The 14339-nt window shown below is 52.3% G+C and overlaps 1 protein-coding gene across 4 annotated transcripts in view; it reads right to left on the bottom strand.

Annotated features, from left to right (window-relative positions):
* Positions 1–14339, bottom strand: part of CTNNBIP1 (catenin beta interacting protein 1) — a 73571-nt gene that overhangs the window by 8164 nt on the left and 51068 nt on the right. The window contains exon 5 of one of the 4 annotated variants that reach the window (XM_081306815.1): positions 11196–11525. The exons of 2 other annotated variants lie outside the window; for them this stretch is intronic. In XM_081306815.1, coding sequence (XP_081162941.1) covers positions 11467–11525 — 59 coding nt within the window. In that variant the 3' untranslated portion in view covers positions 11196–11466. One more of the 4 variants, XM_081306816.1, reaches the window with a different exon arrangement.

Below are 14339 nucleotides of genomic sequence, written 5' to 3'. Positions count from 1 at the left end.
GGCCAGGAAGGCTGGGAGCTGGAAGGGGGCTCGGGGAGGTGTGGCTGTCTGTTTAGAAGGATCTGCTCTCGGGCACCTCGGGCTGGCTTCCCTCACCAGGTTAACCAACTACTGTTGCCTCCCTCCTCCCTGTACCTGACTGCAGTGCCTCCATTAGTCATCTGGCTAGCCATCTGGCTCTGCCAATCCTGAACTCATCACCTCCATCCCCTTTGTCAACCTCCAGGTCCTTGTGACAGAGGGTCACCTGCCTGTAAGGTGAAGAAGGGAAGTGTTATTTTCCAGGATAAACCGAGGGTAATCACCAGGAATCCGCCCCACCCTACAGAGCATGGTGTTTTCACCTGGCCTTTGTTTTTTGTTGTTGTTGTTGGTACTGGGGATTGAACCTGGGAGCACTTTGCCCCTAAGCTATGTCTGCCCAGCCCTTTTAAAATTTTATTTGGAGACAGAGTCTAGTTAAGTTGCTGAGGCTCACTGAGATGTTGAGGCTGTCTTAAACTTGTGATCCTCCTGTCTCAGCCTCCTGAGTTGCTGGAATTACAGGTGTGTATCACCTCACCTGTCTGTTTTCACCTATTTTACAGATTGGTGCACTGAGGCCTGGGAGAGTCCAACAACCCATAAGTAGCAGAGCTCAGGCTTGAACCAGGATTTCTGATGGTTTTTCTAGCACTCTTTCTTCACTGCAGCAGTTCTCAGGGCCTGTTCCATGTAGCTTAAAAAAAAAAAAAAACAAACCAAAACCAAAAAAAAAAAACCCAAGTTCTGTGGCCAGATAGCTGCAGGACATGGCTGTCCTCCCTGCAGGACTTCCCAGAACCCTCACTGTAGCCTGACTCCAAGAGAGGGAATCAGCGTGCAGCATTTCCCAGTCTCTTCACTCTTGAGAGACACCTGCATTTACAGGTGGGGTCTCAGGACACCACGGTGCCACTGGATGATAGTGAAACAGGTCTATCAGGGAAAGAAGAAAGCTGATTTGTTGTTTGTTTGTGGTGCTGGCGATTGAACCCAGGGCCTTGTGCATACAAGGCAAGCACTCTACCAACTGAGCTATAGCCCCAGTCCTGAAAGCTGATTTTTTTTTTTACTGTTTATTTATTTATTTGTTTTTGAGACCAGGTCTCACTGATTTGCTTAGAGTCTCACTAAGTGGCCCAGGCTGGCCTTGAACCTTCCTGCCTCAGCCTCTCAAGTGCCTGGGACTCCAGGTGCTCACCATTCCACCTGGCTATGAAAACTTAATCTCAATAGGAGGCTCCTCTTCCTCCTTCTGACTGAGCCCCCAGGCTTCAGACTCAGTGCGCCACCGGGGCTGGTGTTACTGTGGGATTTCTCACTCCCTGGGGGTCAGCCAACACCAGAGTCCTATTATGGACATCTTGTCTTTGACTCCACAGCCTCCTTCTTGTATAAACCGTCATTGTTCCTTCCATGTGGGGACATCGCTTTCAGTAGCCTGCTCTACCTGGGGCCATTTAGTCAATGGGATTATGACTAAATCTCCAGCCCCTGTGATTGGCCCAACAGGTAGAACCTGACTCAAGCACAGCCAAGAGCGTCTGCCTTGGGATTACGTTGGGCCCTGGGAGAAAGCAAGTCCCTTTCCACAGATGTTGCCAGGAGCCACGTCCCACTGTGGGAGAAGGCCCATCTGATGAGGCCAAAAGGCAAAATCACACGGAAACAAGCAAAGTTGGTCCTAAAGGGAGAGTGTTCAGGAAATATCATGTCCCCAGTTCTAGGCCTCGAGGCCCTGGTTCTTATGAGTTACCCTCAGAGCCTCCCCAGGGCCAGAGCCAGCTGCAGTTGGTTTCTGTGGCCTGCAAACAAACAAACAAACAAAAAAAAAATGCTGATCAATACAAGTCCCCTAGCTCCTTTAGAAGCCCAGGATTGATTCACTGGCCAAGACAGGCCCCAAAGGATGGTGAATGTGGGGTGCCACAGGGGGCCAGGGTCCACCCCCTGAGGTATGGAAGCCAATGAAACAGGTAGAGCCCCCTCCTCTCGGTAGGACCTTGACTTCCTTATCAGCCCAACTTTGGTACAGAAAATAGGGTCATGGGACTGTGGGTCACTGAAGACCAGGCAGAGGAGCCATTCCACAGTCAAGGTCATCCAATCATCTAACAGAGCTTCCTCGAGAGCCCATGGCATGCCAGGTACCGGGGACACATCATTAAAGAAGCCAGACGAGTCCCTGCTCCCAAGCAGCTTACTCTCTAGTGGGAAGAGGGAGAGATTAACAATTAAACAAGAAACTCACAGTATTAAAAAAAAAAATAGAGTGTCAGAGAGTGGACAACAAAATAGGGCAGCCAGTAAAGAGCCCCCAAGGTGCTGCACTGGAGTTCATGTCTGGAAACCAAGGAGGGGTCAGCCAGGTGGGACAAGCATTCCAGGCAGAGGGATCAGCAAATGCAAAAGCCCTGAGGTAGGAGCAGCTTCCCTGAGGACAAAGGGAGTCAAGTGGCCAGAGAGAAATGAGCAGGGAAGAATGAGGTCAGAGAAAAACAGGGAGCCAGGTCCACCGAGGCCTTAGGGATGCACTCCAGATGGAGGGGAGACTGAATCCTAAGCCCAGAGAGGGGAACTGGGCAGCCTTACTGTGCTACCTCAGATGCCAGAAAAAGCAGGTGAGTCTCAGGGAATGCCCTTGGATTGAGAGCAGAACAGATTACTCTGCTATGGCCAGAGTTGGCCTGCCACACAACTTCCATGGTTAGAGAGATTGCTGATGCAACTGGAGCGGTCAGAAGAGGCAGGGTTGTGCTGCAAAAACAGATAAGCCCAAGACCCTTGGGGCATGAAATGATGGTTTCTTCTTCACTTGTGGAGTGGCTGGGGCCTCTGCCAGGACCCTGGCTGATGGGACAGTCACCTCTGGAACATAGAAAGTGCCCGTCAAGTTTCCACCTGGAATGATCCATTGTTTCTGTTCACATTGTATTGTCCAAAGCAAGTGAGAGCTGCATTTAGTTAAAAGGGGTTGGGGGAAATATGGTCCTACAGTATGCCCGGCTGGTAGAGAGCTGGGTGTATTTGGCAAACATCATTAATTACTCCTGCAAGACCCTTGAGACTCAGACATACAAATGGAGTTCCCCAAGGTAAGTGGAATCCTAGGCTGCAAACCCAGTCCCCAGCTCCCAGTCCAGGGCTCTCCACAGTACCCACCCCTCCCCACGCCACCTGGTGTCCTGGTGTCCTCTCAGCCTAATGACCTTGAAGACCTTAATCTTCTAAGCCTCTCTGCCCACTTCACACATGAGCAACGGCTCATCCTCTCTGTATCTTGGCGGAAAGACAGGATGAGTCCCCTTCTTGGCCACCAAGGGAACTGGAATACCCCTTCGCATTTGGGGCCATGAACAGGCCTCACAGCTTGGGAGGTGTGGGAAGAGCAAGTCCAAACTGGCACTGGAAGTTGCCCTTCGGTGCATCAGCAGGAATCCTGCCAGGGCTGGGGTGGGCAATGGTGTAGAGCTGGTGCTCTGGCAACAGCCCAGTTCCATCGAGACCAGACTCTTAGGCTTGTCCTGACAAATCATTCTCCACACGTTTTCCACTCCAGAAGCAGCTTCCCTGGGTTCTTCAACATGAGCCAGGGACCAGGGACCCCAGAAGACCCCACGGTCCTCTATGCCAGCCAGCCCTCCCTGACTTCCCCAGGGAGCTCTGTGACAAGGCAGGGAGAAGGTTAACCCCATGGGCAGGTGCAAGGATAGCTCTTCCCTGCAGGCAAGCCTGGTCTGCTAGCTCCAGCTTGCCTCCTCTGGGCCATGAGGATTTTTCCAAATCAGTTTCCTGCAGCAGCCTGAGCAATCCCAGGGCTGGGGCCTCCATCGCTGCCTTCCCGGCCCAGCCCCAGCCCAGTAGGTCTTCTGCCATCAGATCCTGACCAGCTCAGGCCTGGCAGGGGCCCAGCTGGCATGAACTGGGCTGGGTTAACTCTCAAGGAGCCTGGAGGATTCCTGGGCACCAGCCAGATGGCTCAGGGTTCACCTCTATAGACACTGTCCAAGCTGGGCGACTCTGGGAGAGCTCTGAAGGAAGAAGGTTCCAGATAGAAAGGCTGAGGGCAGAGTCCAGGCTACCCACCCCCCACCAGGTCTCTTAGCAGCCTCAGCTCTTCTGATGGGGAATGAGGTGGTTCAGACAGAGAAAAGTCCACAGACCCCTGTGGCCACAGAGTTGCCCCCAGGCTGCTGGGCCATCCCCAGAGACAAACTCCCAATGGGAAAAGCCAGCAGGAGCAGTCTGCGTTGAGGAGGGAGGGAGGGCACCAGGCATCACAGGCCTCCTCTGGGTTGGGATCTAGCGGCAGAATCTTTCTTGGGGAACCCAGCAGCAGTCACACAAGAGGCCCTGGCCAGTGGGGTGACCTGGGGAGGCTTGTGGGGCACGTAGGGGTGAATGGACCTGTCCCTGCTCAGCTAGGCCTGTTCTCACTGGACCCTCAACTTCCCTCATCAAGACCCTCCAGTTGCTCTGGCTCCTTGCAAGCAAGGACACACCAGGATGTGTGGCCCGAGGCAGACAAAGGGCTATTTTTGCCTCCTTATTATTTCCTCCCTTAGCTTCCTAACTCCCCAGCCAAGGTACACCCCAGTCCTCCCTCTGATTCTCCGCAAACCTTGCAGCACTGTGGGCTCTGCCCTGCCAGGTGCCACCACTGAATCCTCAGGGTAGTCCAGGGCCCAGGGCAAGGTTCAGCCTATCCCGATTCCAAGGCTCAGAAGGGGCACAGAGGTGCCCGGCCCTAGGGCATCATCGGGACCCTGGGGCACCTCAGCCCTGTGTCTCCACCTCCCTCCCCAGCTGACCCCAGTCCCAGCCCACCTGGGCCCACACTCCCCCCTAAGGGGGCCCCTGAGCAGAGGCAGCAGCCAGGCTTTCTGCCTAGAAGAGAGGTCAAAGGTGGGGGCAGCTCCCCTCAGCCTCAGCCTCGGGTTAGAGCCACCCCTGCAAGGAAAGAGAAGGCACCAGGCCCTCAGTCAACCTTATTGTTCTGAAATTCTCTCCAGAAAACACGCCCCCTTATTGTCTAAGCCCCAGGCAGGCTGCTCCCCACACCCCATGCCCCTACCTCAGCCCACTACAGCCAACAACTGGTGAGGTGGGCACCTTGTGGTTCTCTTTCCAGAAAGGAAACAGACGCTCATAGACCTCAGAGACTTGCCCGTGACACACAGTAACCTGCAGAACCTTTGGAACGCAGGCCTGCAGAGCCAGGGCCCAGAGCCCAGGACCTGGCTCTTTGGGCAAGGTGTGGGCCTTCCTTAGGTCAGGTGACCTCTGACCCCTGCATGCCTCTGCCTCCCCATTTAGGAGGGGAGTGGGAACCTTGACCCACTCCAGGGGGTGAGGGGCTGTTTGGTGGCAGAAGAGGGTGGCAGAGCCTGCTGGGTGTGGCTCCCCACCTCCTCCTCCTCCTGTTGGCGCTGAAGCAGAGCCGCTGCAGACAAGGAGCTCCGGGCTGTGGTGTTTTTTTTTAACCACTTGATCATGATCAAGGATTTAATTTTATCCCTTCCCTGCCTGGCTGTGATTCTATGTGGAGTTTCAACGCAAGCAAGTGAGCAGAAGGGTCCCTGGAAGCCAGGGCTCTCATCCCCCAGCTCTGCCCAGCTCCCTCCCTGCCTTGCAGCCAGGACAAAGTCTATCTGGGGGACCCCCCTCAGCTCCACAGGCCTGGGGGACACTGGGGGACAGGGCTCCAGTCAACACCCTTCCCCCGTGGAAGCCAAAGCCGCTTAGCAGAGGCGAGGCGGTGTGGGGGTGGGGAGCTTGGCCAGGACTTCCACAGGGATCATCTGGGCTCCTCCATCCTCACAAAAAGCGCTTAATAAGCACCTAATTGGACCTGGGGCTGGGTTCCTTCCAGTGAGTGCTGCAGACAAGTCCTCAGGTTCTTGCTCTGAGTGACTTTGAGCAGGAGGGTGGGGGTGCGGGGACACTCACAATGATGACTTCATGACCGCCCACTGGCTAGGTCGCTGGCTGAGCTTGCCTCCCTGTTCCTCCTTATTCCTCCACAACAGCCTTATGTGCGGATGCTTTTAGTTTCTCCCTTTTTAATTTTTATTTTTCTGCAGTTGCAGATGGACAGCAGGCCTTTGTCTTCTTTTATGTGGTGCTGAGAATCGAACCCAGGGCCTCTCGCATGCCAGACAAGAGCCCTGCTGCTGAGCTACAGCTACAGCCCTCCTTTTTTTTTTTTTTTTCAGTGGTTACATCATCTGCCCCAGTCACACAGCTGCCAAGTGGCAGATCCAGGTTTCTACCCTGCTGGTCAGTCTCCAGGGCTCTCACTCTAAACCACAATGTCTCCCCACCCCTCAGCCATGTGGACATAAAGATTCATTCTGTGGGAGCAAACAGTATAAATCTAGGAGATTTAAAGTGGTAGAGGAACTTAAACCCAAACCAGCTTAGCTTGGAGGCAGACTGCCAGGCTGCATGGTAAGTGTGAAAGGTGAGGAGCTGGAGTCAGGAATGGACACTCAGATTGCCATGGTGGACAGCCCAAGACATACTCACCTTATCCGTGACTTAGGATGGCATATGCCAAGTGCTACACACTTATACACAGGTAGCATTGGCTGTGTTATTAAGACCAAGACATGGAGGAGATATCTGTTGTCTTAGTCTATTATCTGTTGCTATAACAAAACACCTGAGACTGGATAATTTATAAAGAAAAGAGATTTATTTGGCTCACCATTCTGGAGGCTGTGAAGTTCAAGAGCATGGTGCTAGCATCTGGTGTGGGCCTTCTTCTTGCATTTTACATGGTGGAGGGCATCACATGGTAAGACAGACCATGTGTGTTAGCTGGGGTCTGCTTTCCTCTTTTCATAAAGCCACTAATGCCATCACAGGGGCTCACCCTCATGAATTCATCTAAGGCTAATGACCTCCCAAAGGCCACTCTCCAATTACCAGTGACATGAACTTGAGGATTAAGTTTCTAACACAAGAAATTTGGGGATCAAATTCAGGGGTGCTTTACTACTGAGCCACATCCCCAGCCCTTTTTAACTCTTTATTTTGAAGGCAGGGTTTCACTAACTTGCTGACATTGCCCTGAATTGCCGTCTTCCTACTCCAGCCTCTGAGTCACTGTGATTACAGAGTGCCTCGCCACACCTGGTGGGAAGTGGAAAGGGTTAAGAGGCTCTGGGTCTGAAGTCACCTCCTGGGGCTGTGCAGAGTGGGGTGTGGCTCCCACGTGTGCAAACAGGGATGGCCTCCTGTTGCTACATTCCTCTTTCCCTGGGACCCAGGAAGACGTGCTGGCAGGGTGGGGCGTGGCTTGCGTTGGTGGCTCTTCTGACTGGCCCACAAGGCAGGGCTGGCACAGCACTGCAGCCCTCTGGAAGCATCCAGGAGGGGGCAGTTCCAGTATGGGGGTGGGGGGCAGGGAAGGCAAGACAATGGCTGACATTTATTTCACTGCCCTTGTCCCCTGAGGAGGCCTAGCCGCCACCCCCCACCACACCCCCCCTGTCTCCCAGAAGATGGAGTTCCTCCAGTGGACAGCCAGGGTGGTGTGATCCCTTCTAACATGGCCCTGAGGGAGGGTCGGGGAGAGAGGAAGGAGTGGTGGCCGGGAGCAGTCCCCAGAGAGGACCCACCCACGCAGGAGGGGCAGAGGTGTGGTACTGAGGTCCCCTGGGGCTCAGAGCTGCCCCAGCAGGAAGTTGGCTCCTGCCCCAACTAACAGAACCAGGTGCCACAAAGAGATCAGTTTCCCTGAGACAAAGGCCCCGTTCAAAGGCGGCCAGGAGCAGCCTGGATGCTCACCGCTGCCATTCACCTGAGGAGACAGAGAAGGCTCCATTCATCCTCAGCCGCCCTCCTTCCCAGGCTTGGGAAACATCAACAAAAGACAGTGCTCTGCCTTCCTGCCCCAGCCCAGACCTCCCCTAAGCTCAGCTGGCCACACTGCCACCTGCCACCCCTCCGTCCAGCCCCTTAGGGTCATTACCAGCCATGTATACCTGTGCCCAGGAAGGCAGACACAGAAGGGTGCCTGCTGTGTAGGCTGATGGACCCTAAAAGACCCAATGCTGTCCCCAATGTTTACCCATCGCCTGCGGAAGTGTCCCGTCTCCTCTTCCATCTCCTACTTCCCATTAAAGACCCCACACATTAGACAGCTCCAGGCGATGATTCCTCCCAGCCCCAGTCTGACTCAGTAGGGGCTGGGCAGGCAGGGCCATGTGAGCCAGTCCCTCCTCTGAGCAGTGTCTCTTAGAATACTAGGGAGGGGTGGAGTCCACAAGTAAATCACCTAGCACAGGCCCTTGAATATACACCTCTATGCATTTTTTAGCTGACATAATAGCTACCTTTATTTGTCTTTCTTGCAATGACTATAAACTCCTTTCTGAACAAGAGCAATACAAAGACAGACCAATTCAATATAAAGATGAACGTAAGTTACCTGGAGATGAAATGGCTCACTTGTGAGGTAGTAAGTTTCCAGCCCTAGAGGGGATTCAGCAAAGCCTGGACAAGCCCTTCTCAGAGGGGATTCATGCATTTGCCCCCTGTGTGGGCTGTGGGCTGCCACATGGTATAACATAAGCACCAAGTTGTTGGGTTTTGTTTTTGTTTTTTGAGATGGGGCCATGCTGTGTTGCCCAGGCTGGCCTTGAAGACTCAGCCTCCTGAGGCCCAGCTCAACACCAAGATTTAATGATGTGATTTGTGCTATCCATGTCCATATTCTAAAAACCCCACAGAATCTAGGACCCAGAGAAATTTTTTGAAAAGGAAATATAAGTGGTGAGTTCATATAAACGGGGGGGGGGGGGGAATCTAAAATGGGATTATGAAGGGTGGAAATGGAAATCTCTAGACAGTGCTTTCCAAGCAAAAACTCCTGACGCAGAAATGATTTCAGCTTCCAAACTTGAATTTGCAGCTGAGTATCAGCATGTTTCCTCCTCTGCAGGAGAACAGGAGGGGAGGCTATTCTCTCGGGACTTTTGTCTTTAGACTTCCAAGGCCAGTGCATCTGGATGCTGGGGTATCTACATCTGCAGGGTCCTCACACCTTGATGGCATGCTTAGGGTCTGTTCAAAGCATGAAATGGCAAGGTGACCCCAAAGATCACTGACTTGGGTCTGATCAGGAAGATACCCAGAATCTCCAGTCTCTGGGGCTCACCCTTCCTGAGGCTCAGGCTGGGCTGGGCTGATCTAGAAATCTTTGCATACCTTGACCTCCCATCCAGGCCACAGAGTCATCCAACTCGTGGTGTTACTGTCATCCCTCCCTGTGCCTCCCTGGAGGAGGCCCAGTGGAACCCATCAAAGCAAGGATTCAGAGGGAGAAATGGCAGCTAATTCTCCAAGCTATGAAAGATCTTTACTGTTATTTTTTCTCTAACAGATATATTTTTTAGTTGAAATATGAAGTCACAGCAACACTAGGACTTTTCTTCTTCAAAGATGAGCCAGGCCATCTTACTGTTATAAGAGTGAGAACTGAACCATATAAAGTGATGCACACTTGTAATCCCAGCCTCTTGGAAGGCTGAGGCAGGAGGATTGCAAGTTTGAGGCCAGCCTCAGCAACTTAGAGAGGCCCAAAGCAACTTAAATAATAAAATTTAAAAAACAAAAAATAAAAAAGACTGGGGATGTGGCTCAGTGGTTAGGCACCCCAGCCAAACAACAACATCAAAAAAAAAAAAAAAAAAAAAGAGTGAGCTGCGATTATGACAAGGACAGGGTGGAGCAGAGAGCTCTGGCCCTGGATGGGAGCTGAGAGGGGCAGCTGGCAACACCCGATTCCACATGCTAAAACCTGGGGTGAGGTAGGGACTGAAGAAGCCCTTTCCCCAGTGGCACAGCTAGAGCTCCAGGACAGTGAGCTGGGAGTGTGTGAATGAGCGTGTGCACGAGAGTGCCCGTGCTCTGGCACACTGCTCCTCCTGAGGGCAGACACCCTCAGGCCCTTGCTGGGATTGCTGCAGCTACATCTGTATTCCCCACTGTCCTCATCCTGTGGGGTCCGTGGACTCGCAGGAGGACAGGGGTCTTACCGGTAACACTCAAATCCTCGCAGAACAAGCGTGATGGTGTGCGTGTGTGCGACACTGTAGACACCGCTGCCCAGCGTCAGCCAGGGACGGGTTGGTGCATGCTCCATGATACACAGTGCCCCATGCCCTGGGAAAGGAAAGATGGCACAAGCGTGTCCTCCGAGGCCTTGGGAGCCAACCTGGGGCTGTCCTCTGTGTTCTGGGCTCCTGGGAAGAGACCCCAGCTAGATGACCTATGGAGTCTCACAGCTGAGAATATTACCTTTCCTTTCTGGGAGAAGGCCCAAGATGAGGCCTCGAGAAGGGGGACATGCAGGGATGGCAGGTGGGTGAGTTGCCTAGCCCAGTGCTCTTCTGCTTAGCATGGCTGGCCAGGAGAGGCTGACAGATTTCTTTCTTTCCTTCTTTTTTTTTTTTCCTTACAGTACTGAGAATTGAACCCAGGGCCTCACCTGTGCCAGGCAAGTGCGCTACCACTGAGACATTTCCTGCACAGCATGTGAGACCATTCCCATTGAGGGAAACTGGCTTGTTCCAACTCATGTAAGTAATGCTTATAAGTCCTGCCTCCTATTCACCCAGGTTCTGGGTTGCTGGAACAGAACAACACCAAGCTCCTTGGGGGCCCTATTTTCCACTGTGGATCCTGCTCGGGGTCCTGAGGATCCCTGTGCTAGTAGAGGCAGGTGGTCATTAAAGCAAATGTAATCTAAGGTGGACTCCAGCCCCCTCTATGGCAACAGGAGTCATGGGCAAGCCAATCTAATTCAAATACAAACCCAAAATATGAGAGCAGCAGCAAGCTGATTGTGTAATAAACATTGCAAAGCGCATTTGGTTTCTTTCTTTTTTTTTTCAAGTCAAATATAACAACCAATGTCCCAAACCCTGTTTTCTGCATTGAGAATAAAGAAGCTGTTGATACCAGCAGGACACCTGCAGCCAGTCAAAGAAAAGACCATTTCCCACTGTCAGCCAATCATAATCCTTTTCCAGTTTAAGCAGCCAATTGGGCCTCTTCACATTTCTAAAATATGACCTAAATAAAGCACCAGAGCCCGGAGAGCTTCCTGGGAAGCCTGATACCGAGGCGCAAATTTTTTAAAAAATAAGAGTCAGAAATAAAAATAAAAGGTTTCCATTGGTCAAGGTTTAAAAATAAAAAGGTTTCTTCCTGAAGCCAATCACGAGTCCATCCCTTTAAGCCAATCGAAAACGCACCACTGGTGTCTCCCTTGATGCCAGCCCTGCTGAGCGGCTGTGGCAATGGCTGTTGGGGGGCTGAGGGGTAGGAGTAGGGGGTGGGAGGGATGGTGGTCTGCTGCCACTCAGCCAGCCCAGGAGCCACACAGATCTCTTGGCCCTTGACAGCTTCCAGGGTGTTCCAAGGAGTTTACAGCTATTGCCTCCGGTCCTCCGTCTCCGACCTGGAAAACGCCATCACCACATCCTCGGCACCTACAGACCAGGGGACAAGAACTGCTGATAGGCTTCTAGTGTTGGCTGCAAGCAGGACAAGGCAGGAAGGCTGCGGGAACCACCCGCCCCAGTCCCCCTGCCTCCAGTACTGTGGCACCTGCTGAATACAAAGTGCTTACCTCTGGTCTGCCCTGCAGCCTGGCCAACAGACGGAGCCAGCAACCCTGCTGCAGGGATGCAGGAGTGAGCTCAGAGGCTCACTCAAGGTTCTACCGCTAAGAGGTGAGCCATGACCAGGACCCAGGTCTCACACCCCTTGCTCCAAGGTAACCAAAGTTGAGGGGCCACCTGGGAGTTCCCCTCTTTATTCTCTAGCCTCAGGTCCTGATAGCGTTGGAGGATCTTGCCCATTATGATTTGAACAGCCTCCCTTCTTTGCAAGAGCTTATCCTTTGCCCAAACCCGACACCTGCTCAAAGGAGCTTGGCCAGCCCTTCTCAGCCTGTTGTTTGTCTGGCTGGACAAGATATATAATGCCCACAAGCCTTGTTATTTTTCTTAATCCTGATTTTGAGATTCGGGTCCAGATACTCATGAAATCATTCCTTTGTCTTGTTATAAGACAGGCTCTGACAGGCGGCCAGAAAGGCAGGGAGGGGGCAAAGAGCTTGGAATGCTACCCTGCTCCCCCACCCGTCAAAAAGTGAGGTGATTCATAGGTTCCTCCCTGTCCCAGGGTCCCCCTGCTCTCTCCCCCTTTTATAAAGGGTGGTTCTGTGTTGTGCCCGAACACTGACAGTCGGGCTGCCCAGGGCTGTTCTGACATACTTTTCGCCTGTGTTACCAAAGAAATTCTCCCCAGAGGGGGCGGATCGGAAAGTCAGGGACCCAAAAGGCCACCCAAGGGTGAGCTGGTATGGGAGGTGCACAGCAAGGCCTCTGGCACAGGGACCAGAGTTGGCACAGTGTTGGCCATCCTGGTCCACCCCATGGAGGGGGTCCCCTCCTGACATCCCTGCCACAGGAGGGGAGGAGGCAGCCAGCATTGGGGCAGTGCTGCAGAAGGAGGGCCTAATGCAATGACATCACAAAGATGTGCCTTCATTCTCACCAGGAGCCAAGGTGGTGCTAAGGGAAATACACTGCCACCCACCCACTCACCTTCCTGGGGTTGTGTCCTTAGCCAGCACAACCTCTATTCCTGAAAATAAAAATAAGCTTCTAGAAAGGAGCTCAAGTCATCAAGGGCTTGTTTGGATGGGGCTCCTTTGCTCGAGAAGCCCTACAGTCCTGCCCCTCTTCTAGGGAACATTCCGTTCTCACCAGGCCTGGGACTCGCAGCACCACCGCAGGCAGAATTGTCCTAGCTACTCCTAGCTACAGGGACTCCACAATTACATCATACCTGCGTGGCCACTGCGCTGGTTACCTAACAGAGGCTGACTTCTCAGAGTGCTGCCCCCCTCCTCCCTAAACAGGAGGGGTTGCCACGAAACTGTGACAAGGGAGGTGTCAAGACGCCCTGGTGGCAATGAGAGGCGGCAGCCCACTCGCTTCCTTCCTCCTGCCTACCGGGCTTTCTCACAGGCTTTCTCGTCTCTGCAGTGTGCTGAGGCACAAAATAGCACTGGCGCCCCAGGAGGGAACTGTGTCAGCAAAGGGAATGGCCACCCAGGGGCCAGGGCTTGCAGTCCCAGCCTGCCAGGGAACCTGCCTGTCCCCCAAGAGTGGGAAAGAAGTAGCCTTCTCAAGGTCACATGGGGACCTGATAACTATTTAACAAGACACCTGAAACAAAAGCCTTCCAGAGTCCCACCCTCCCACGCTGCCAGCTGAGTCCCTCCCTGGTTGGGAATCCAAGCCTCATTATGGAGCCTCCCACTGGTGCTGCTGGGCCGCCTACAGAAGGGGCCTTTGCTGCCCAGCTGAGCGGTCCCAAAGCACTTGCTGTTTTCCATGCCTCAGCTCAAGGACCTGCCTTCCTTTGGGGCTGAGGAGGGCAGGCTCTGCCAGAGCCTTTTCTGACCTATCCTCATTATGGGCTGGCCAGGCTCTTGTCATGAACTTGAAGGCCTCTAGCAGAAGATGCTGATTCTCCCTCTCCTCTTCTCGATGGAATTTGGGACAATTACAAAAAAGTTATTGAGACTCAAGCTCTTTGAGTTTGAGGTTGGTCTCCTGAGTCTCTCCCCCTTAGAAGGCCAGTATATGGCAGTCCCCTTGGGCACTTTCCACTGTCCTTGAAGCACCGCTGGCCAACTGTGCCTTTGGGCCAACAGCTTATTTTATTTTTTATTTTGTCACTGGGGATTGGACCTAGGGCACTCTACTCCTGAGCCACATCCCCAGCCTTTTTTTAATCTTGAGACAGGGTTTTGCTAAGTTGCTAAACTTGCAATCTTCCTGCCTCAGCTTTCCAAGTTGTTAGGATAACAGGATGTGCCACCAGGCCAGGATCTGAAAGCTTTACTTCTTGTCTTTATTCCTTTAAAAAAAAAAAAAAAAAAAAAATATATATATATATATATATATATATATATATATATTCAACATTTTAATATATATTAATATATATGTATACTATATACATATATGTAATCTAAATATATATGTATATATTTAGTTAGTTGTAGATGGATACAACACTTTATTTTTATTTATTATTATTGTTTTTAATATTTATTAAGTTTTAGGTGGACACAATATCTTTATTTTACATTCATGTGATGCTGAGGATTGAACCCAGTGCCTCTTGCAGGCTAGGTGAGTACTCTACCACTGAGCCACAACCCCAGCCCTTATTTATTTATTTTTATCTGGTGCTAAGGATCAAACCCAGTGCCTCACATGTGC

This window comes from Spermophilus citellus (assembly GCF_964194105.1).
Source record: "Spermophilus citellus genome assembly, chromosome: 9".
Classification (NCBI taxonomy): domain Eukaryota; kingdom Metazoa; phylum Chordata; class Mammalia; order Rodentia; family Sciuridae; genus Spermophilus; species Spermophilus citellus.
The sequence above is the reverse complement of the archived record's forward strand: the minus strand, read 5'-3'. Positions and strand labels throughout refer to the sequence as shown.